Source organism: Carettochelys insculpta, chromosome 7, assembly GCF_033958435.1.
Source record: "Carettochelys insculpta isolate YL-2023 chromosome 7, ASM3395843v1, whole genome shotgun sequence".
In the NCBI taxonomy this organism is placed as follows: domain Eukaryota; kingdom Metazoa; phylum Chordata; order Testudines; family Carettochelyidae; genus Carettochelys; species Carettochelys insculpta.
The window spans coordinates 41,762,999-41,788,091 of NC_134143.1; the positions used below are offsets into that span (position 1 = coordinate 41,762,999).

The window sequence follows — 25,093 nt, forward strand, 5'->3', positions numbered from 1 at the left end:
TTCTCTTTGGGAAAAATGTAAAAAGACGCCATGGTATTACCTCAGCAGAGCACCAGTGCAGGAGTTGTATGCATGGTCAGGTGGCCTTTTTAAGTAACTGGTCTGCTTGGTTTTCTCACATCCTACGGACCTTAGATTGACAATATAAATGTCTCCTTCTCTGTGGGTTTTTGCCTCTATGCCTACTATCGTGGAACCAGGCTTTCCTTTTTTTTACCCATAGTGTTATGCAAATCTGAATGCATTTTAAAACACTAGCGAGTTAAGTTCAGCCTAAAAGCTTCTTTTGTTTGGTTTTGTTGAATTTTTGATATTTTAGTTTGCCTTGGAACAGATGTTGATATTCAGAGGATGGTGCTTCAGTCACTGTTCAACTAGCCGTCCTCATCAGCCTGCATCCTCAGAGAAATCAGTGCTCATTAATCTGGTACAGTGAAGCTCTATGGAGACAATACAATGAAGGGAGTTAAAAAGGAGTTATCAACAGAATCTTTTGTTCTCTTTTCTTCTCCCTAGATCTATGTAGAGCTGTTGAGGTAGAGAAAAAACTGTGGATCGTTAGATGAGAATGAGATATTTCTATCCTTAGCCTGTACAATATAGGGTACAAAGGAACTGAGCATGATCCTGTCTCTCAGCACCTGGCTGACTATCTACATGACTCCTACAATGTGCCTCTGGAGTGACCAGAGATGTGAGAAACTCTGTATATATGTATGTAAGCACTCTCCTGTCAGCATAGTGTATTTTCACGAGATGTGTTACAGTGGTGCAGCTGCACCAATGCACCATGGTAGTGTAGACTTGCCCTAACAAGAGGCAAGCAATCCTAGTCTTTAGAGCAACCTTTTCCTCATAACATTCAAGCTGCTGATTTCAGCAGATGACTTTTTTTGTACTAAAGCATATTGTATATGAAATAATTAATTCCTCACCTTTTTCCTACCCATAGGACGATTAATGAAGATGCCCTACTCGTTAAACCATTCCACAAAGTTAAACAGGTCAAGGTGGCTCACAGACAAATTGCAGCTGAAGAATGGGATAGGTAATGATTACTTTTATCAGAGATTGTTTTATTTAAACCGATCTTTTACTTAAAGAAAATTATTATTTCTGTTAACAGGGAAGAAGCAAGAAATAGGAGATTTCATCTGATAGCTATGGATGCTGTATCCTTTATTACTTGCTTATATTGATAAAATACGTTCTCAGCTTCAACTTTGTTGCATCACTTGGAGAGAAATGTTCCTGTCAGGAGTGTGTTCATGTGAGTCTCTTTGTTGCCTGGGGAAAGTCTGTGCACCAGCAAAGACTGGGTGTTGTTTCAGATCATATTTTATCTGTCATCAATGACTAGATATTTGAAATCCACCTACAAATGGTTTTACAAAGTGTCCCAAATTGTGGTTTAAGTTGTAGCTGTGAGTCTCGTATTTTAGACTAAAGTATTACATGCATGGCATTGGTTCAAGGTTGCATTAGCACAAGCAGACCTTGCTGCTTCACAAGTCTGTCTGAGACTCTCATTGTTTGAATGTACTTTATACTTGTGCTGTATGACCCAGAACACAATGATTAATCGCAAAGACAGTTCAAGAAAGGACTATCCATAGTAGTGTCCTCCACAGATATAATACTGTAGCATTATTGAATATCACATTTTGTTTATATTAGCTCTTCAAGTTTGGTTACTTTAATGGTCCAGTTCTAAATTATTGCCTTCATCATCTACAAAATATTTCTTTTAAAATATTTTTCTTTGATCTTTAGCCTGAAAAATAATTAGTGCTACAGTGAAACTAGCCAGTTGTTTAGTAGATTGTGGAAAGATCATATAATTCTCCTTGAACTTTCTACTAAATCCCCTTTCTTGTTGCCTGGCAGTTGCTCTTTGGAATTTAGCAGTAGGGATTTTCCACATTGAGTTGAATTGAAAAGAATGTAACACATCTGACCAATTTTTATGATTTAATAGCCATGGGTAATAGAAGCTGTTTTATAAGATGCCAATCCAGTTGGGTAAAAACATCCTCCAGGACATATGTACGACCATCTCAGTATTTGGAGGATTGTTAATACTTACTTTATGACTTAAACAAATATGGATTTGTTCCATAATTATTTGAAATAGTTATTTTGAAGGTACTATAGTAATGCTGCTTCTGTGTGATATTGTGCCTATATTACTCTCATAGCACAGAAGAGCAATGGTAAGACAGTCCCTGGAGCACAACCTGAATTGTGGGACTGCCGAGCCTTCTCTGTCACCAACTTTGGGGTATCCCTCTCACTCGATGATGTTTTGTCAGGCCACAAACCTCTGGCAGATACTGCCCTTAGACAGACAGACATTCACAGTTGGAGACACACTCTGCAAAGTTGCATGAATGTTTTCCCAGTCACTTGTGAACGCAGAATAGAGAGGCTCCACCAAAGCGCCTCAGATCCCCAGACTTGCACCTGAGAACTGAGTCATTATGTACTGATCAGAGGTCTAGCTAGTGTAAGTTCATTGTCTAGTCCACCCCGCCCTGATGTGAGGGGAAACACGATAGCCTTTGTAAACTGAGCTCAGATTTCCCAAACACTAAAACACACTAAGTAAAAAAATGTTTCTTAACTACAGAAAGGTAGATTTTAAGGGATTATGAGCAGCAAGTGCAGAGCTCAGAGTTGGTTATTTAAGAGCAAAAATAAATTTGCAATGTAAGTTTTGCAAACTAAACAGAACCAAATGATGTCTCAAGCCTGTGATGGACACAAGACCCCAGTTCTAAATCTTTGACCTCCAGAGATTCCTTCAGGCAGGGATGTCACTAGAAGGGTGCAGGACCTGGGACAACACCTGCTCTGGCCAAGGCACTGCCCTATCCTCCTAGCCCTGCCACTGCTCTGCCAGCACCCTTCCTCTGCTCAGCCCTGCTCCTCTCCCTTCCCTGAGCAATGTGAGCCAGTGGGTGACTAGAGGGGGCCTTGTGATGGTGGAGCAAGGCCCCCACAGCACTCGCTGTAGCAATGGGAAGCAGAGCAACCTAGTACCAGTTTGCTCAACTCCCCGGCTCCCAGCCACGGCACTTCGGAGATCAGAGCAGGCAGGGACTTGGTTGCTCAGCTTCTTACTGCTGTGTTGAAGCAGAGAAACCCTGCTAGGAGGTGTCGAAGTGGAGCTGCCTGTAGAGGGCCACTGCACTTCCTGTGGCTCTCAACACTACTGGAGAGTGCACCTGCTGCCAGCAGCAGGCCAACTGGTAACCTACCCTGTCGGGCCTGGGGTAGCTGCCACAAACTGTCCAGTGATAGGACAGCTATGTCGCCAGGTGTGGAATTGTGAGGGGAAAGAGGCCAAGTGATGATGTCGCTTCCTCTCTTTTACAGTTTCTTCCCCCGCCATTTTTGCTATGATGGCACTGAGTCCTGCTATGAGTGCAGGGGACTGGTCTTGATGACTTCTCCATGTTACTTCCAGATCTGTTGTTCTGGCTGCGGGGCATGGGGAAGGGTCCAGCCACAGAGGGGTCCCTACGTGGATGGCAGCTGAGCTGGGTGCAGCCTGGCCTTCCCCAGGAGCCCTCTACATGCATGCTCCCTGCAGTGCTGTCCATGGGGAGCAGGTGCTTACTGTTGCCTGCAGGCGTCCTTGGTGATGTTTCTGGGGTTGGGCCATAGGGCTGGGCTGCCTGCTGGATCCAGGTGGGACACGCTGCCATGCACATGGTTGCACATGCTGGGCCCGGAGTGTGGGTTGATGCCTGAGCTGGCCTAGCGAGGCTTGCGGCACACCCTGTCTGTGCCCCCCCATACGCCAGGGTGTGTGACCCATGGGATACTCAGCAGACAGTCCCCAGAGGAGATCCTTGGACATCACCTCACTGGGGGATCCTGAGTCCAGGGCAATGACCAAGGTCCTCTGGCAGGACTCAGGGTCTGACTCTAGCTCTGCCTGGGGCTCCGGCTCCAGCTGTACTGGGTCACTTGGCTGGGGGCACTGTCCTTGGCCCCCAGGAGCTGGTGCTGATCCTCATAGAATGGGCAGGTGGCTGTCCCTGCCCCGACCTGTGCCATGTGTCCTGGGCCCTCATGTACCCCTGGTGGAGCTCTTTCATTTTGGCCCACGCCTGCTCCAGGGTGTGGGTGGGGAGTCCGCACTCCACCTCTTAGCTGAGGGGTCCATCAGAATGGCCTCAGAGGCCTAGACTATCTGGGAGCTCAGGGCTGGATCACGAGTGGGGCTTGCTTCTTCGACCCCTGGAGTCGGTCCTGGCACCCCTCAGGCAAGTCCTGCAGGGGTCCAGAGGGATCTCTGCTGGCCTCTGCCTTGTGTTCCTCATTTGGGAGTGGCTGGGAGGTCACGTGTGCAGACAGCATGTTGGATCCGCTGCTCACACACACTCAGCTTCCTGACACAGGGTTTCTGGGGCTTCCTGCAGCATTAAGGGCGGCCGGAGGCAAAGAGCATAGAGCTGTGATGTCTGTGGACAGGGCATCCCCCCTGGCCAGCTGACCGGCAGCATGTAGGAGCACTCTGTCAAAAAAAGTCTCTTCCTGGAGTGTACACACTTGTTTTTTGTCGACAGAATCTGTTGACAAAAGCGTTCTTCCTCATGGCAGAGAGACAGAGGCTGTCAACGAAAGTGCAGAGTTCTGTCAACATACTGTCAACAGAACACATTTTGTGTGTTGATGCTCCACGAGTTTTGTTGACAAAACCCTCTAGTGTTGATGTAGCCTAAATCTCAGCTAGGTCTTCATTTTTAAAAAATGCTCTTTATCTTGTCTCACAAAAATGTGAGTACACACAGTGCCATGAGCCAAAGGCATATTTACATGTTGCTTTTATATTTTAGTGGAATTGGGAGTACCTTTTATTACTGTAGTGTGGTAATTGTATAGATAGGGCCCCCCCATCTGACAACATTTACTATGTGACCTCCCAGGGGTGGATTGAAGTCTGAGCCTACCCAAGCCCAGCTGCCCTGGTGGTTGGCTGGGTTAGTAATAAAGCTGACCCATCCTGGGCTGAGGCCCTCGGGGTTCAGCAATGGCCCCAGGTGATGGTGATGGGGCTGGGGCTTTGACTTCATCCTGGGAACCCCATTAAAATGGAGTCAGTCACAACCTGCTTTGGCTTCCTAACCCATTGTTTTGGAACCACCAGTTTACAATATTGGGAGAATGAGGCCAGATGAATTTGCACTATTGCTTTCTGATGAATGTCTGAGTAGAGTCTTGTGTGTTCTGACTTGCATATATTGAAGATTATGTATGCTATCACTCATGTGCCTGTAAAGTATGCATAAAAGTACAATCCTACAGATAGAACAGGGATAAGTTAATATTACTTTTGTATCAATCTTAGTAAATGTAAATAACATAATGATGTCTATTATCTATTATCCAGATATGATAGCTTTGCCAAGTTGTATGCACTAATTAGACTTTGGTGTTAAACATGTGTCATTTGCAACTTCTTTGGCTTGCTTCCTCTATTATGAATTGCATTCCTCTTTACCTCTGCTGCTGTTGCTCATAATTCAAACTGAAGGGAAAATCATATGTGTTGTGTTTATAAGGTGGGACTACTCTGTGTTGAACTGAGTTAATCCATTTCCGGTCCTATATTTAGAGTGTAAGCTCTTTGCAGCAGGGAGTTTCTTGTGTTTTGTTTGTGCTGTGTAAATTGACTGAGCTATAAATGTTTTATTGTAATATGATGTATTGGCTGAAGGCCAGAAGCTCCATTGACTGAGAAAGGATAAAACCCAATAGCACTAGGTGAGGGAACTATGTATATGTAACAAAAGTGGGTGCTCCTCCATGGTAATTAACCCTGTTATGTCATCTGTGTCGTTAAAATCATTTGCATCTGGCTGATTATTCTTTGATTGTAAAAACAAAGCAGTTGAGGAAGAAGCTATTATTATAGATCCCATGGTAGAACTTGTTAGCCATAATGTTTCTGTTGTTTTCATGGAGCCTTGTATAGTAGTTTGACTTGGATAATTTCTCTACTGCTACCATCTTATATTTTCCTCCAGTTGAAAGAGCAAGTCCATTTCCTACTATTGTAAAGGTAGGCAGCTGACAAAAGAAACTGGGGTTCCCTGCTGTTAGTCAGCTTCATCATGATGTATGTGGGCTGCTGGAGCTCTGCTAAATCAAGGTCCCAACTGTGTTCTTGAATTTAGCTCTGGATTTTTTAGAAAGGAACATGTTCAGATGGAGTTAACATTTGGCAACATCTGGCAGAAAATACACGTACAGTATTTTTTTTCATTAAATGATTTTAGTTGTGGCAGAAGGTTGACAGAAATGAGTTCTTATTGAACTCAATGTAACGTGACTTGAGGTCATGCCAGTTCTGTAGCTCCATAAATGTCTGTTTTACAGTTTTATTTCTGTTTGTGGATGTGCTTGTTCCAGAATAACTTGATTGTTTATATGATTTTGTTTTTGCTTGTTGTATCATATAAAACTAATGTTGCAAGTTACATCAGTAAGACAGAATTCTCCTAACAATCACGATATAATTTCTTACAATGTGATATTGGGGTCCTAAACAAATTTAAATATTGTAAGTTATTGCTTTTTTGTTGATGCTTAAAAGTACAAAAATGCAATTTTATATCTGGCAAAATAATAGATGTATTTTAAGCCTAAGTTTGAGTTGCCCGGAACTCTAGTTTGAGTTGGATAGAGTATGCAGTAAAGGCTGCATTAAAGATCTGTTGTACATTTTCAAATATACTGAAACTTTTATAAGGGTGTGGCATGTGGATGGGTTTAAAGCTTGACTTCTGCTCTAAAATTCTTCTTTTGAGAATTGAATGTTATTCTAATAAGTTATCATTTAAACTCTGTTTCTACTAAATTTAATTATGGCAATAGGTTTTATAGATCTCTTCCATTGTAGAAACAGTTTTGTAATAATTTGCTTATCTGAGCTAATGAGAGTACAATCCAAGGTAAATCATCTCTGAAGTGGGAGAGGACACTGAAAATGAATTCCTTAATTTTGCTTCATTCAGTATGCAAGACACACAAAGTTTGTGAATGACTACATTTTATACTATGGTGGCAAAAAGGAGGACTTCAAACGTTCAGGGTAAATACCATTAGGAAATATTTTGTAACACCACTAAAATATAGGCTGAGCACCTTCTCCTTCGGCTATTAATATTGTGATTAATTTTGTCTCTAGAAGTTTCTTTGTGTGTCAAATCATTAACTAGGCTACTATGTACCAATGTGGTAGTTGTAAATATCTGTATTAAACGACGAGAATTGTTAGTTGTCTTGATTTAAATTTGTAAAATATGTATCTGTAAGTGAAAAGTTAGATGAAATTCAGTTGGGAGTTTTTATTTTATATGATGTGGATTGAAAGACAACACCTGGTGGGGAAAAGTAAAATAATCCAGTGTTTGCTGCGTGTTGAGCTGTCATTCCTTGAAGGTCAAATGCTTTCTGCTGCAATGAAGAGAGAAAAGGACAATCTTGAACTCAGGTTTCTGTTTAGTGCTGGAATAACTGCTTGCAGATAGCATAATTGTTTGTCATTTGGAACACCAGTCAAGTTCTAAAGGATAATTACTAAGTTTTACCAAAGTTATGAGATACTAGATGTTAGGATTGAGGTTTCCAAAGAAGTATAGGCAGTTATTCACGCAGTCGTCATTAATGTTGATGAAGATTTGTGGATAACTCCCCTGCACCGTTTTGGAAATCTAAACCTAGGACATTTGTGAAGTCTGAAATATCACTGCACATCTGTTCATAGAAGCTAAATTCTTGTTCTCAGGTGCAACTTGTCGTCTTTTTATGTTTGAAGCACAACTTTTTATGTAGACTAGACTAAGTTTTAATAATTATTAATGACTTCAGTGTTGGAAGCAAACATTATTGTTCTTTTAGGGAGGAAATCGGTTTATCATACTGGATACCAGCATTTGCTATATTATGATATTATTTTATTTCTGCTGCTGTATCATTTCCTTCTAATATTAGATCTGCTTTTTAAGAAAAATATACCCTTTCACAGGGCAAATGACAAGACAGATCTTGATGTTATAAGAGAAAACGCTAGATTCCTGTGGAAGGAGGAAGATACAGTGGACATGAATTGGTAACTTGGGCTATAAGAAGACATCTTTTAAATTACTTTGTGTTTATTTTTTCCATTCATTAAAATTTATCATGTATATTTTCCCTTATTTCTTTAAACTCTTGATAAATTGAAAACATGAAAATAAACGTAGGAGGTACACTACTACAGCTCTGTGACAAAATGAACTGATTTCACAGAACCCAAACAAACTGTTGCTTATTCCCCTAAAAAAGAGTACAACCTCAAAATTATGCTTCCAGTTTGTCCTTTAAAAATATATTTAAAGTATATAATTATTTTTTAAGAGAAACAAAAACTGTTTCATGGCAATTATTCTTGTTGAGCTGTTTATTTTTGTATTCTGTTTTATTTTTACCACTATAACTTGTATTTGTTAGAGAAAACAAAACGGCGATGCCTCGTCCTGTCAGTGCCCTAACTGTGTAATAAGGTATATATTATTTGACCTTACTCCACTTTCCATATGTTTAATCGATAATATTGTCTTTCTGGTTACAGGGAAAAGAGACTTGCAAAGAAATACTATGATAAATTATTCAAAGAGTACTGTATAGCAGATCTGAGCAGATACAAAGAGAACAAGGTACAGTTCACATTCATTAATATTTTTGATTGTAAAACATGTTAATTGTTAAGCAAAATCTTCATTTAAAAATTGCCATCTTGTGATACCAAATTGTGTATTGTGATTGTGGAAGGCGCTGTACTGAATGTAAACATATATTGAGAGAGGATGTTGCATTAAGATCCCGTCCTTCAAATGCTGTCTTTGTTGAATTCAGTGGGACTATTCATGGTAAATGTCTCCAATTTAGGGGCCCTAACTTTGTCTATTGCAAAATAAATTTTTTAAGACCTTCAGCAACAGAAAAATACTTAAGATGCCTTCCCTGCTTTTTGGTTGATATTTATCTCATCTTTTACATTTGTCATATCTCTCAATCCCTTACACCTTCAGAAAATAATCACAATCTCCCTTGAACTCATTTATAGATTTTTTTTCTTTTATTATCATGCCCAGTAACTTGTTCCATGTGTTTATCGTATTTCGGTGGTATTCTGAAATAGCTGCCTGCATCTGAGAAACAGTCCCATTATTTTGAAACAGTTTTTGACACAAATGGTGTGCTATTCCAGGAGGTGTACAGGGATGCCTTGAAATAGGGATTTATTTCAGCATTTGGTATTGGTTAGACAGCACCACATGCTGAAATATCCTGTTTTGAAATCTACTTGAAATAAGATACACAAATTGCATAGCTTATTTTGAAATTAGGATGCCAAGTAGACATAGCCTTGTGGTGCAACAATACTTTTTCAGATGCCATGGCTGGGTTGTGAGCAGCCATTCCTAATGTTCAGAGCCAGGCATGGCATGGGAGTCAGGAGTCATTTGGGTCAAGATACCAGGATCCGAAGCAGGAGACAAATTTGTGGGTAGAACCATCAATCTGTAACCAGAGTCAACCTAAGTCAGGATACCAAGTGGTCAGAGGCAGGAGACCAATGAGATCAGAGCCATGCGTTGGGAGTCTGAGTCATGCTAGGTCAGGATACAGAGAGATGAGACACCAACCAGATACAGTAAACTCTTTCATGTCCGGCATTCCACTATCCCGAACTCTCAAATAACAATAATAGCATTTTAACTAGAAGTAAATTTGTTACATTTTCCATAAGTACATTATAGTGAAAGTAAATACAAATAAATACAGTACTCCTGTTGATAAATAAAATACTCTGCATACGTTTTTTGTTTGTTTTCTTAATATCTAATCTTGTTTTTCTTTAGTGTTATGCATTGCTAGGTTTACTTCTCTATTACCCAGAATATTTTAATATCCAGCAACCTCCCGGTCCCAGGGCTGCTGTATATGAAAGAGTTTGTTGTTGTGGGACCATAAATCAGATGCCACAAGTCAAAGTGGGTTGGGATGCCAGGAGGTCAAAGCAGGTCCATAGGAGCAGGAACCACATGGTCCTGACCAGGGTGGATCCCAGTTTTTCACAACTTCCTGTTCATGTGTTGGGTCTATATAAAGTTGTGGATGAGTGAGACACATACACCCTGACCACCAGCAGCCTGCCAGTTAGGTTCCAGGACTAGATTTCTCTTTCAGGATTTAGCTCTTGTAACTGTTAGAAATCAATCTGCCACTCAGCGGAGCGTGCTATATGTTGAACCTCCATAATCCAAACTCTCTTGTCTGACAAACTCCATAGTCTGGCATGATTTTAGTTAGCTGGACAACCACTTATTATGGGTGTGACCAAGTGTCCCGTGGCCAAGCAAATATTATGCATAAATACATTAGAATTAATATCTTGTATCTAGGAGCAAGAGACAAACATAGACCCAGGATTCCAGTTTCCATGCATCAACTAACCACTAGGTAGGAAGCTGTTCCTTGTAGCCTCTTAATTGCTGTAAAAATCAGTTGGGACATGATACTATGAAGTAATCATAGAATACTGTAACTGGAAGGGACCTCAAGAGGTCATCAAATCCAGTCCTCTGCCCTCATGACAAGACCAAGCATTATCTGTATCATCCCTGTAAGATATTTATCCAATCTGCTCTGAACCTCCATCATTGGAGATATTTCTACAACCACCCAAGGCAATTTATTCCAGTGCTTTACCACTGTGACAGTTAGAATTTTTTTTGAAATGTCCAAGCTATCGCTCCCTTGTTGCAATTTAAGACCAATGCTTCTTGTCCTGTCATCAGTGCCTAAGGAGAAAAAGTTTTTCCCTCCTCCTTGTAACACCATTTTAGGTATCTGAAATCTATCATATGCCCTCTCAGCCTTTTGTTTTCCAAACTCAGCAAACCCAATTTTTAAAATCTTCTTTCATTAGGGTGACTATCTGTCCTGTTTTTGGCAGGGTGATCCCGTATTTGGGATGCCAGAAAGGCATCCCTACTTATTTTAGAAAAGGGACTAATTGTCCTGTATTTTCCCCTGGCAGGCACGGCTGCCCCTTCCCTGCTGCTGAGGCTTGGGGAGGGAGGGGAAGCGCCACAGTTGCCCCATCCCTGCAGTTTCCTTGGACCTTGGGGAAGGGGGCGGGGGAGCACCGTGGCTGTCCCCTCACTGCTGCTTCCTTGGGGCTCCTGGGAGTGCTGATCCAGGGCTCGGGGAGGACGGGTGCCTGCCGCTTTCTTTCTGGCTCCCCAGGGGTTGGAGGCATCGCCCCTCCCCTCCATATCTCCCTGTCCTGTATTTGAGACAGGGAGATATGGTCACCCTATCTTTCATAGGCCATATTTTCTGGACTAGGGGTGCCCAGCCTTTTTCCATTTGCGGCCACAGGGCAATTTTTTTACATGTTTCAGGGGCCAAACACAAAATAGCCCCAAATCACCATTACCCCCCACAGCCCCAAACCATCTTCCACTTGCCCACAGGCTTAACCCCTCTCACAGCATCAAACTGCTGCCCCCCCACCCCTCCCCTGCCAACCCAAGATTAACTTATCCAGGAGCTCCATGTCCTGCCATTCTCTGCCAGCTTCCAGGCTTCTTCCACCCTGGGGCTGCCGGGTTAACTGTCGAGGTCCCAGGGCTGGAGCTGCCAGCTCTCAGCTCTGAGGCTGCCGAGATTCCCCTGGCCCCTGCGGAGCTCCACTTCCTGGCCCCAGGGTGGTCGGTGGAACTCTGCTCCCTGGAGGAGTTCCCCATGCCCCAGGGTCATCGGCACTGCCACTTGCCCTGACAGAGCCCCAGGATCATCACCAGAGTGGAGGTGGAGTGGCAGCAGAGGTGAGAGCCAGAAAATGGCTACTCAAAGAGCCACATAGCTTGCAGTCGCCCAGCCGCTATTTAATAACGGTGCCGCTGCTGGCTCAGCAGGCCGGATAAAATGGCTCCATAGGCTGGATTGTGGCCCATGGGCCATGCATTGGACACCCCTGTTCTAGACCTTTTAATCATTTTAGTTGCTCTTCTCTGGACCCTAGTAACATAGTAGGCTACTAAAAATTCAGACGTGGAAACCAGGCTATAATTCAAAGATTGCTATTCAATATTTAGTGAAATCAATGAAAGATGTTGTGTGAACTAAGAACAAATATTTCATTAAAGCAAGTAGGGTCATAGTAAAGTTAAAATTTACATCTTTTACTGTAGTGACAAAATGGGTGAAGTATTGGCTTTTATTTGACTAACTTCTCTTTAACATGTACGGAGCTCTTAAGGTTTGAGAAGGGTACTCAGTGATTCAGTCAGCTTGCGTCAGTGGAGGGGGCACTCTCTCTAATTGCACACCGCTAATCGTCACCCCACCCTATAGTCCACAGCAGATATCAGAAAATGGTTACAGCCCATACTCAGTGGCGACCACACCCTGAAAAAAATCTTTCCCAGCCCTACTCTTTTGGTTTTCAAACAACCCCCCAGTTTCACTAAACTCCCACTGCTGTGATGTTCAGTTCTCCCACAAAACCCCTTTCAAGATCTAAGGGTCCTACACATGCCTATCACAACTTGTGGTGTTCCTCCTCCACTAAATGCCATTCCCAAACAGCTATGTGGGTGAAAGAAAGCAATTGTTATGCTCCTGAGTGAACTCATGTAGAAAAATGAAAAAAGACAAAAACTCTATATTACCTGTGGGTGGTCTCAGCTGACTAGTCCCTGTCTGATCTTTCAGTTCTCATCCTCAGGGAAACCTGCATATCACTTTCAAAAAGTGAGCCTCTGAGCTTAAATTAATAATTTTTGCAAAAAATTATGGACTTAATAAAGATTTATGTATAACTACTTACATTAAATAATCTGTTCCACCTTGTCTTTAGCTTGTCTTTTGTAGGTCTGAAGAAGAGCGGTTTAAGCTAAAAAATTTGTCTGTTTCACCAATTGACTTGGTCCAATAAAAGCTATTACCTTGTCTACCTTGTCTCTCTAATATCCAGGGACTAACATGGCTGCAACAATAATGAAAACATTTTACTACTATGGTATTTATCTTGAGAAAATGTTCTGCAGTTTTATGAAATAGGCAACAATACATTAGATTGTACAAGTTATTTAAAAACAAATCAAAAAAATAGGCATAATGGATTTTTCAGTGACCTTCCTGTTAAAAACCTGTTTTGTATTCTTGTTTTGTTAGCAGTTGTTTAATACAATTCTCATATTATGTAGTTGATTTATTAGGGCTAGGTTGAAGCGGAAATGGCTCAAGTGAAACTTATTTTAGACTACACTACAGATTGCTGATGGAGCCAAGCACAAGATGTTCCTTCCTTAGCAAATTGTCAGCATAAATAGAAAAATATGGACGCTAGTATTTTCTGTTTTTGTTACACGATTTTCCAGTTAATACTTATCAAGCAATATTTTTGTTCAAATTATACTAAGTCTTGAATTCCATATGTCTGAAAATTGAATTGATGAAAAATCTTGACCTTCAGAAAAAACTGGAAGTGTTAAGAATCATCTTTGTAATATATGTATTTAGGGTAGATTCAGTACAGATGGAACATCTGATTATTGGTGCCATTTTCTGCCCAATTTTCCACTGACATGTAAAGAGCGCAAATAACTTGTCCACGATTGTACTCTGACTTAAGACCCAGCAACTTTTTGACTCGCGGTTCTTTTCTGTGTAGTGTGTTCCATGTGTCATTTTTTTACAAAAACATTCTGCATTATTGCCTTTATGGCTAAAGATAATTTATCATAAAAATACATAGTTCTGTACAATACATTTTTGTACTGAGTCTAGAAGCATTAAAAAAATGAAGGCAATGCTTGATATCAAATACATCATTATATATGAAATGCAAATACAGTGAGCAGGTTTAATCCTCAGCTGTACCAAGGTAGCTGAAGACGCAGTTGGGGATAGAGGCGATGAAGGAGGTTTTGAGCCACTTTTATGTTTTTTGTCAGTAGAATCTGGTCCTTGGCACAAGTTAGAATGCTACAAGACTGTTAAGTTATTCTGCCTAGAAAAGTCTTCCATGGGTAGAATATCAATTGCATTTTGCTTTGGCCTTGTCATCAACTTGTCCTAATATGCTGTGGCAGTACAAAAGTAGCTGAATGTTCTGGAGTAGTCACACAGTTCTAGTAACTGTATTTCACTGTGTTCTGAACAGTCTTTTTGTTGTTTTACTAGAAGTTTGCTTGGGAAAGTTTTATTTCAGGTTAAGATTTGGAACGAATGAATGAATGAGGCGTATATAGTGGGATGTGCCCTATTGGGTATGTACCTAATGGTCCACCGCCGAGTTTGGGGGATGCCTGGCTGGCCAAAGCACAGCTGGAGGGGAGATCTATCACAAGGTCTCCCTCTTTGCTGGACTACTCAGCCGCTGCTGCGGGCTCTGGGTCTGGCCCTGCTGGGTTTGGACTGGCTGATGGTCCCAGCTCATTAGGCTTCTCCAGCTGGGGCTCCTCTGCGGAGGTGTTGAGTATGGAGGGTGGGGAGACAGTGTCCTATGGGCCCAGGAGGCTTTGGAGCTCCCGGTAAAATGGGCACAAAGCAGGGGTGGCTCCCAACCGGCTGGCCAAGTCCTGAGCCCCGGTGTACCCTGCCGCAACTCCTTGACCTTGCTGTGTACCTGGTCTGGAGTGCAAGCAGGATGGCCATGGGTTGTCAGGCCCTTGGCCAGCCGGGCGAAAGCAGCCGCATTCCTCCGCTTCATGCCCATCTCATGCAGGACCTTCAAGTTCTGGAGCTCGTGCTCTGTCCAGGAGGGTGCTCTCTTCCCCCACCCACCCCCGCCCAACTCCAGCTACTCCCTGGGAGCCCTAGACACACTTGGAGGGGGCAGCCCTGGGGCTTCCCTCCTCTCTGGCTGCTGGCCATTCTGTGCTGGCAGCCGCTGTGGGTCTGGCTGACACGTGCAGGGGCACCATGTGCGGTGACTGCTGCCTGCATGCTGTCTGCTTCCTGCAACAGGGTTTCCGGGTGCATGCGGCTTTAAGGGCTGCATAGAGTCCCACAGGCACTGGATAGCATGTCTCTGCCTATCAGCTGATCGCTGCCATGGTGGACCCCGCTCTTCGAAAGAGTGAGTCGCAGAACGTCTACCTGCACCTTCTTTCGAAATAAGCTTTCAAAAGTGGTGGCTTTTCCTATTTCATGTTTGGAAGAGCGATTTTGGATGCTGGGGCATGTTCCTTCGATTCCGTTTTTGAAAGAGCATGTGGCATGTGTGGACACACTGCGCACTCTTTCGGAAGAGGGCCCAGGTTTTCGGAAATAATGCCTAATGTAGATGCAGCTTGTGTAGTCTTGCTCTTCTGTTTTTTCTTCCAGTATTGTCTCTTCAGTTCTCTCTCTTCAGTATTCTCTCAGCTTTACAACTTTTTTCATGTACCTTGAAGCATACTCCCAACGCTTATGTACTTGACATTCTTTTTTTATCAATCATATCCCTCTTTAAAAGTAACTTATTTTAAAAATATTTCTGATCTTGATTTCCTCACTAGTATTTGTTTCTTCTAAGCTACTAAGTGTCTTGTCTTGTAAGTTCTTTAGGGCATCGTACTTACCTTGTTTTGTATTGTAAAGTTTATATATTCTTTAACTGTAGCTTGTAACTTTGTATAAATAACTGAAATTTATTATGATTATTATTGTTCAGACAGGTCCCAGACCATTAAGATGTTTAAAGAATGTAAACCAAGCCTTTAAATTTCACTTGAAAGTAAACACAAAAAAGGATGGAGTAGTGATATAATATAATCTACTATATATTATAATGTTTGTTCTGTTTGATTAAGTACTAATCAGTAAGAGCTAGGACCAGCAAATTTGGTATACAGCTTTCTCTTATCATAACTTAAAGCAATGTATAAGGGTTTGATTGCGCCTGGAATGACGTTGCTTCTCAAAAAAACAAAACAAAAGAGACAGCATTACCAAATCAAGTATGGTGAATGTTGAAAGAGACTGAACCAGATGAGCCAGAGAAATAGGATGAACCTGGAATAGGACTGCTTCTCAATAAATCTTATAGAAAAGAGATTAAACAGAAATTTGGAGTAGTGGTCTGGTTTAGCACAGCTATATTAATGCCTAAGGTTGAAAAAGTAGAAGAAAATGTTATTGGAAACCAAATTGACTATAGCCCATTTTTGTGCGTAATGAATAATAAGAGTTTATAGGAATGAAGGAAAAACATAGTTGACAGAATTTCCATTAAAAATTACTTAGAAAAAACCTGGAAAAATTTTAACAATCCCTTTTTAAAGAAATCTGGAATAAAAACTAATAAAAGTAATATTGTGTTTTTGAAAAATATAATCATTTAAATAGAGTATGTATATTTTATTTTTATTAAAAATAATTACGTTAAGGACCCAAGCAACACTAGGTAAATCTGCTAGTTCGATTATAATGATCAACCTCTCTTGAGGTGGTTTGCTTCCTTTTGACCATAAATAAGCAATATGGGTCACTTGCACCTGGAGTATCCAGGAAATTGCTATGGATTCAGTAGCACCCCAAGTCTTAAAATTACATTAATTAGTGCAAGTATATACCTTGAATAGAGAGGAGCAATACATTCTCACCCATTCCTACAGATGATTCTCCTGTTGCCGGCTAACACTTCTTGTCTGCATAACCATAAATCACCTCCAGCGCTGCTCCAGCCCTGATGGCAACCATGGAATCTCTTCGCAGGCATGGCTAAGGTGTTTTTACCACACAGTAGAGTTAGATGACAGGATACAGTAGAATTTCAGAGTTATGAACATGTTGGAAGTGGAGGTTTGTAACTCTGAATGTTTGTAACTGTACAAAACATTATGGTTGTTTTTTCGTGTGTTTACAAATGACCATTGACTTAATGCAGTGTTAACATTTTACTTTGCAAAACAAAAGTGCTCTTTTCCTTTTAGTTTTCTAATAGTTAATATTAAACATAGTGCTGTACTGTATTTACTGTGTATTTACTGCTTTTTTATTTTCTTTTTTTGTCTCTGCTGCTGTCTTTGGTTGTGTATTTCTGGTTCCAAATGAGTTGTGTGATTGGCTGGTCATACAATAACACTGGTATTCATAACTCTGTGTTTCTAATGTAGTAGAAATATCTGAGCCCTACCTTAGCTAAAGCTACATTTGCCTTTATAGACAAGGCTAGGGAAGCAGACAGCTATTGAATATGAGTTGGGTACAATTTTAGTATATGGAACTGAGCATCTGCATATTGGTGGTACCCATTGCACCTCACTTTTTTTTCTCAGTGATATGTGTATATTAATGGCATCTTTTACTTCTTATGTGTATTTTTTGTTTTGTTTTGTTTTTATGCATTATATCAAGATGTTAACTACATTTGCTTATGACACTTGTAGTTTTTCTGCCTGGTATCACCTTTGATAAGCGTTACAATGTGCGATAGCCTCCTCCGAACACAGTTGAGTTTTCCACTTCAACAGGAGCTCTATAATTTACTGTCAGCAGCTGTACTCTCAGTTGATGAATGGAAATTCTCCCAGAAGCATTCCAAAAATTCTCTGTGGGTTTTCCATTTAGCAGATTGCATTATGGATACACCATGTGAGCAGTTTGGTGATTAATCAATAAGTCAGGAGAAGATGTGCATCATAAAGCTATTAGAATTACTTTGTGTTTATTGTTTATCAATAGGCAAAAAATGCAGTCTGATCACTATTAGATTGTTTAAAAAGAAACTAGCGAGTATTTGGAGAATTGAAAGGACACTCCAGGATTTTGTTTTTCTCAGAAAATGTTTTGTAGCAAACCAAAAAATATCTTTTAAATGAATTATTACGGCTGACAAAAAGGTAGAATTCACTCCCTGACAACCCTGCCATTTCCTTGCTAAAACCTAAGAAATAAGAGAAGTGGAAGGTTAAAAAAGCCCACATTCTATATTGAAATAATTGAGAAAAGCACTAAATCTGTGAGACATTTTTGGTGAGTTTAAGTACATATTAATTTATTTTTAAGTAAATATGTTAACTCTCCAGTCAGGACCAGAGCCCCGTAATGCAAAATCAAACTGAACAGGTCGATCTTTGTAGAAGTGAATACAAGTCCTTAGTGTTGCCAACTGTCCCAAAAGTATTGTTCTCTGCTAGAGGGGCTCTCACACACCCCTCTCCAAATCTGAGAGCTCAGTTATGAAATTGCAGAACTGTTAACCGTGATTTGTAATTTATCCTTCAAATCAGCTTCTCTACCTATTGACTGGAAGATAGCTAATGCAACACCAATATTTAAAAATGGTTCTAGAGTTGATCCTGGCAATTACAGATCAGTAAGTTTAACATCAGTACCTGGCAAGTTAGATGAAGCTATGGTAAAAAATAAAATTGTCAGACACATAGATGAACATAACTTGTTTGGGGATAAGTCAACGTAGTTTCTGTAAAATGGAAATCATGTCTTCTTTGAGGTGGTCAGTAAGCATATGGACAAGGGGGACCCAGTGTACTTAGATTTCCAGAAAGTCTTTGATAAGGTCCCTCACCAAAGACTCTTAAGTAAAATAAGTTGTCATGGGATAGGCAGGAGGGTCCTCTCATGGACTGAAAACTGGTTAAAAACCAGGAAACAAAGAGTAGGAATAAATGGTAAATTTTCAGAATGGAGAGAGTTAACCAGTGGTGTCCCCCCAACGGTCTGTACTGGGACCAGTGCTATTCAACCTGTTTATAAATGACATGGAAAAATGTGTAAACAGTGAGGTGGCTAAGTTTGCTGAAGATATTAAACCTTTCAAAATAGTTAAGAACAAAGACTTTGAAGAACTTTAAAAAGATCTCAGAAAACTAAGTGATTGGGCAACAAAATGGCAAATGAATTTTAGTGCTGATAAATGCAGAGTAATGCACATTGGAAAAAATAATCCCAACTGTACATACAAAATGGTGGAGACTAATTTAGCTATAACCACTCGAGAGAGATCTTGGAGTCATTGTGGATAGTTTTCTGAAAACAGCCACTCAGTGGGCTGCAGCAGTTAAAAAGGCAAACAATGCTAGGAATCATTTAAAAAAAAAAGGGATAGGGAATAGGACAGAGAATATCTTATTGCCTCTGTGTAAATCCATGGTATGCCCACATCTTGAATATTGCGTACAGATGTGGTTACCTCATCTCAGAAAAGCTACATTGGCATTAGCAAAGGTTCAGAAGAGGGCAACAAAAATAACTAGGGGTTTGGGACAGGTGCCATCTGGAGAAAGGTTAAAAAGACTGGGACTTTTCAACTTAGGAAAAAGGAGACTGAGAGTGGATATGATAGAGGTCTATAAAATCATATGGAAGTCCTTGCCAGAGGATGTTGTGAAGACCAAGATTTTACCAGGGTTCAAAAAAGAACTAGATAAATTCGTGAAGGTTAGGTCCATCAATGGATGTTAACCAGGATACGTGGAATGTTGTCCCTAGCCTCTATTTGTCAGAGGGTGGAAAGGGATATCAGGAGAGGGATTGCTTTCATGATTACCTGTTCTGTTCACTCCCTCTGGGGCATCAGGCATTGGCCTCTGTCAGAGGGCAGGATACTGGACTAGATGGGCCTTTGTTCTGACCCACTATGGCCATTCTTATGCTCTTGCGTACATTTTGGTACAGACACTTATCTGTACCAAAATGTACGCAAGAGCATAAGAATGGCCATAGTGGGTCAGACCAAAGGCCCATCTAGTCCAGTATCCTGCCTGCAAGCAAGACATTTTAGACTAGTTCATCCTTGTCTATTGAATCAGATTCCATTTAATGCATGTGTTTCAAGCAATCAAAATCAATGAGTTTCTTTTTATTGAGTGAAGGATTAATATTTTATTAAACAGAGCTAAACGGGGAACAGTGTTAAGGACAAGAAGCAGCTGAAATTAACTTAACATTTTGTATCTCTTCTGAATTTATTTGACTGTTCAGAATTTAATTTCGGTTTTTATTTTTATAACAGTTTGGATTTAGATGGAGACATGAGAAAGAAGTAGTTTCAGGAAAAGGTAATATATCCTTTTTTCTTGTATTACAGTTCTTGCTTGGTTAGTGATTTTGATGTTTTTCTTGCTGTCTTACTTGTGACAGTTGACGTGCAGATGAGTTTTTTCAAAATGCTGAAATCATGTCTAATAATTCTGAGCACCACTTGCTTTATATCATTTTACATCTTCTGAGCTCTTGCTCATCTACATCAGTAGGGACTTAGGAAAACTGTACTTTGACTTAATCTTGCAGAATGTATGCAGGAGAAAAAAATCTTTTATACTGGTGAAAGTATATCATATTTCACAAGATGAGATTTCACGTACGTAACTTTATAATGGCACTGGCCAATAGCTTTTGCTTCTGCAGTGCTTTATTATTCAGTGCTGTTTTTCGTTAAGGATGCGCAACACCTCCCAGTATAAACTCGTTTTTTTAGGTGCCTATTAGTTTGCCAAACTTCAATCATTTAGGCTAGAATTTCTTATGCAAATTGTGCACCTCAGGCTGAATCGCTTTTGTAAATTTCCATGAAAAAATTGTATTTTCCAAGAATAAGGTTAGGGAAAAATCGGGGCTTTTTTTCCACATGTTTAAACAAAACAAAACAAAACAAAAATTCTTAAAACCATTTAACTGAGACACTCTAGCTCTCCATGGTTTGGAGCAGGGGTTAGAAATTTGACCAGTGTGTTGCCTTTTGTCTGGGAGCCCTTTTCTGCTCTTGTAAAAATTTGACTAAATTTGGCCTTTGACAAAACTCACTTTGCATATGCTCAGTAGAGTTTTTCTTGAGTTTGGAAGTCCCATTCTCTAAAGGTTTTGTCATCACTTAGAATGCTACAGGGGATAAGAATCTTTCCCTGCAGTTGCTCCACCTGCTGCAGGCTTGGACTGTGGTGCCAGGCACTAGAAATGAAAGGATTGGTAGAGTCTGTCCTGTGTGCTCATTGCTCCCTCTGCTGGCATCCAGACAACTTGGAGGAAGAATTAACTTGGAATGAATGCAAGAAATAAGAACTGGGTTTTTGAGGTGATAAGAAGGGAGTAAAGCGTGACAAGGAAACTGGGGGTAAGGGCTGGGGTTAGAAAACTGGGACTGTGTGTGAAGCCTGAGATTGGGTAAGGAAGAGACAGGACTGGAAGTGGGGTGATTGGATGTGGAAGAAACCAGCATAGAGAGGTCTGTGACCACTAAAGAACACTGATTTCCTCAGCTCAGAATGAAATTCAGGTTTTTTTTATTTGGGTCAGTGTGTTTCTCTTCTGTCTGCAAAATTATGTAAAACCCGCTGGCAGACTCTCTCTCTCCCTCTTTGTGTGTGTGCTTGGCCAGATAAAGAACAGCAGCATATTGCTGTCTGTTACTCAGTAGAGAGGACTTCGTTGTGGATCTAACTCTTCCAGTGTTGATAATGACTGCTACAGACGTTAATATGATGCTACATGATGGAATTTTTTTCTTTTTTTCATAAAGCTAGGAAATTACATACAAAAATATTAACATACTGTCATGGTTGCAAAGACAAGTACTCAAAAGCTAAAAATGCCATAATTAAAGTTCTCTCTGCAACTTTAATTCAACACGTGTGTGTATATATTGAAGTCAAATGGAAAAAGTAGCGTGTGGTCATGTAATTATTATAACACAGCTATATAATGGCCTAACACATTCTGTCCATTCTTCCGTTCTTACACAATTCAGGTTGCATGAGTAATGTTAATTTTTGCAAAAACAACAAGGAGTCCTGTGGCAGCTTAAATACTAATGAATTTAGTAAGGTACTTGTGTATCAGAAGAAGGGAGATACTGTCCAGTTTAGGACGAGTGATAATAAGGACAATACAGGGAGGGTGGATGTAATCAGGGGGCTGCAAGTAAGGCTGCTGACTGGAGAGCTTGAGAAGGAAAGAAGGCGATGCCCTCCGCCCCCTCTCTGGACAAATCAAGTGAGAGCCTTGGGGTGAGTTTGCTGGCCGGTGTGTTTAATTTCAGTTACTGTTTGATTTCAGGTGCTTTTGGCTGAGTGAGTTTGGTGGACTATTTGAATTTGAATTTCACTTACTGTTTGATTTCCGTTACTGTGGCAGTTAGTGTGTGTGGGAGTGTTTGAGCCCTTCCCCCTGTGATTCACCAGGGAATAGGAGAAACCAAAGAGAGAAGGCTTTAAAAGCCAGAAGCCAACCAACCAGCAGGAGCTTGTGACCAGCAGGGGGTTGCTAAAAGAGCAGTTTGAGGTAGAGTTTGTAAGAGAGTGTCTGAGAGAATCTTATAGTTAGGAAGACTTACATCACCTGTGCCAGAACTGCTCCTATGTCTTCCCCTGTGCCTGTAGCCAGCCAGACCACCTGACCATAGATCTCTCTACCCAGAATTTCATGTGGTTTAGTAGAGACTGTGGTTCACATTTTCCACTTATACAAATCCAGGCTGAATGGAACATCCAATGTGAAAGGTGCCTGCTGGTGGAATCTCTCAGGAAGCATGTGGGAGAGCTGCAGGAGGAAGTGGCTAGGCTGAGGAGCATCTGAACTCATGTGACTTCCTTGGGAGTATCCAAGTGGAGACATTTAAGGTGAGGAATCTATCCTGCTATGGAGGACTGCTGGCACACCACTGGTGGAGGAGATGGCTTTGTCTCAGAGGCTAGGGGCACTGACAGCTGGTTACTTCTGACAGCAGCTAGTGTGCCACCCCTGCTCCCAACCTTCTCACCATGTTCTGGAGAACCATTAGGCTGCCCAGGATACTAGAACTGAGGGATCAGGCACTGAGGAGTCGCGTACTCTGAGACCTTACTGTACTTAGAAAATGTAGATGTCTCCAAGTCACCAGGGCCTGATGAATTGCATCTTACAATGCTTATGGAGCTGATAGAGGAGGTGGAGCTACTGAGCGATCATCTTTAAAAATTCATGGAAGTCAGGAGAGATTCCGGAAGAGTGGAAAAGGGCAAATGGAGAGCCCATGTATGAAAAAGGAAAGAAGGACAACCCAGGAAATGACAGACAAGTCAGCTTAATTTCAGTACCAGGAAAGATGATGGAACAAATAATTAAGGAACCCATCTGCAAACATCTGGAAGACAATAAGGTGATAGGTGACAGCATGGTTTTGTCAAGAGCAAATCATATCAAACCAATCTGATAGCTTTCTTTGATAGGATAACAAGCCTTGTGGATAAAGGGGAAGTGGTGGACATGGTGTACCTGGACTTTAGTAAGGCATTTGATATTGCATAACCTTCTTATCAGTAAACTAGGGAAATATAACATAGATGGGGCTAGTATCAGGTAGGTGCATAACTGGTTGGATAACTGTTCCCAGAGAGTAGTTACAGCTCACAGTCATGCTGGAAGGCAATACCAAGTAGGATTCCACAGGAGTTAGTTTTGTGGCCAGTTCTGTTTGATATCTTCATCAGTGATTTTGAAAATGGCATAGAGAGTACACTTACCAAGTCTGTAGATGATGTCAAGCTGTGTATTCAGAATTTATAAGTAAACTAAGATGAGGCAATAGCTGTTCTAAGTTAGCCATAAAAATGTTAGCATACCGTGGGGCCATGAAGGTACCCGTAGCAGTGCCACTGACTTGAACGTATAAATTGTCCCTAAATCTGAAACAGTTGTGGGTGAGAACAAAGCTCAGCCATCAGAAGTACCATGGTATTATCGGGGATACTGTTCTTGGCAGCTTGTAATACATCCTTATGTGGAATATTGGTGTAGACAGCTTCTGCATCTATGATGGCTAGGATGGTATTTTCACGAAGATCACTGGTGTGCTATAGTTTCCTCAGGAGGTCAATGATGTTTTGAGGATAGTTAGAAGTGCTGGTAGCAAAGGGTCTGAGGAAAAAGTCCACAGAGCTGGACAGCTATGCTGTAAGAGTGCCAATGCCCAAGATGGTGGGGTGTCCAGGAATTCCATGTTTATGGATCTACAGCAGATAGAATAACCTGACTCTAGCAGAGTGTTTGTGTAGATTTGGGTCCTGTTCTGTTGCAGGGAGTTTCTTGAGCAGATGATGTAGTTTCTTCTGGTATTCTTCAGTGAGCTCAGAATACAGTGGCCTGTAGAATGTTGTGTTGGAGATTTTCCTGGCAGCCTCCCATTTATAATTTGACCTATTCATGATGATTATGGCACTTCGTTTGTCAGCATCTTTGATTATCACGTCAGTGTTGCTTTTGAGTGTGTGGATAGCATTACAGTCTGCACAGCTGAGGTTATGGGGCCTGTGATGATGTCAGTTCACAATTTCAGCCTGTGTACATCCGTGAAAGCAATTTATGTAGAAGGCCAGGCTGTTGTTATGACTATCAGGAGGAACCTATCCCAGGAGTCTATCTCTGCAGCAAACTTTGGTACCATCTCCGTCTACATACAAATATAAGCCACACCATCACAGGACCTAGCCACATAAGCCACACTGTCAGGAGCTCATTCACTGGAATATCTTCTAACATATATATCATATATGCCATCAGGTACCAACAATGCCCCTTGCCTTTTATATTGGCAAAACTGGACAGTGTCTGCACCAAAGAAAACGAGAACAAATCAGACATCAAGAAAGGCAGAGTATATAAACAGTGGGCGAACGCTTTAACCTTCCTGGATGTTCAGTAATCGATTTAAAAGTAGCCATCATTTTACAAAAAAAACAAAAAACAAAAAACCTCACACAACACACCACCAAATTACAAGGAGAAATAGAAGAGCTGCAATTCATTTGCAAATATAACACAAATACATTAGGCCTGAATAACAATTTAGAATGGGTGTCTTGCTACAAAGGCAGTTTCCCCTCTCTTGATACCAATTGGTAAATCATGGTATTTTAATAATTTGTTTTCTAATCATCTAATATTTTATTCATCTTAATAGGTGTTCTATCATGAGCAGATGTTGAAAGGTTGCAACTACTGTTGTGCGTATTCTGGAAGACTCAGTTTATATTGAAATTCATTAAACGAACCCTGATATGCAGTTTACAGATTCACCAAACAAACTTGATTGGGAAAT

At 41.0% G+C, this 25,093-nt stretch overlaps 1 protein-coding gene across 2 annotated transcripts in view; it reads left to right on the forward strand.

Moving 5' to 3' along the window:
- The window catches only part of LOC142016147 (protein FRA10AC1), a 59,152-nt gene that overhangs the window by 9,604 nt on the left and 24,455 nt on the right, over positions 1–25,093 (forward strand). The window contains exons 3-8 of one of the 2 annotated variants that reach the window (XM_075000382.1): positions 953–1,048; positions 1,127–1,172; positions 7,029–7,105; positions 8,042–8,125; positions 8,627–8,711; positions 20,036–20,081. In XM_075000382.1, coding sequence (XP_074856483.1) covers positions 953–1,048; positions 1,127–1,172; positions 7,029–7,105; positions 8,042–8,125; positions 8,627–8,711; positions 20,036–20,081 — 434 coding nt within the window. The remainder of the gene's footprint in view (positions 1–952; positions 1,049–1,126; positions 1,173–7,028; positions 7,106–8,041; positions 8,126–8,626; positions 8,712–20,035; positions 20,082–25,093) is intronic. The other variant, XM_075000383.1, reaches the window with a different exon arrangement.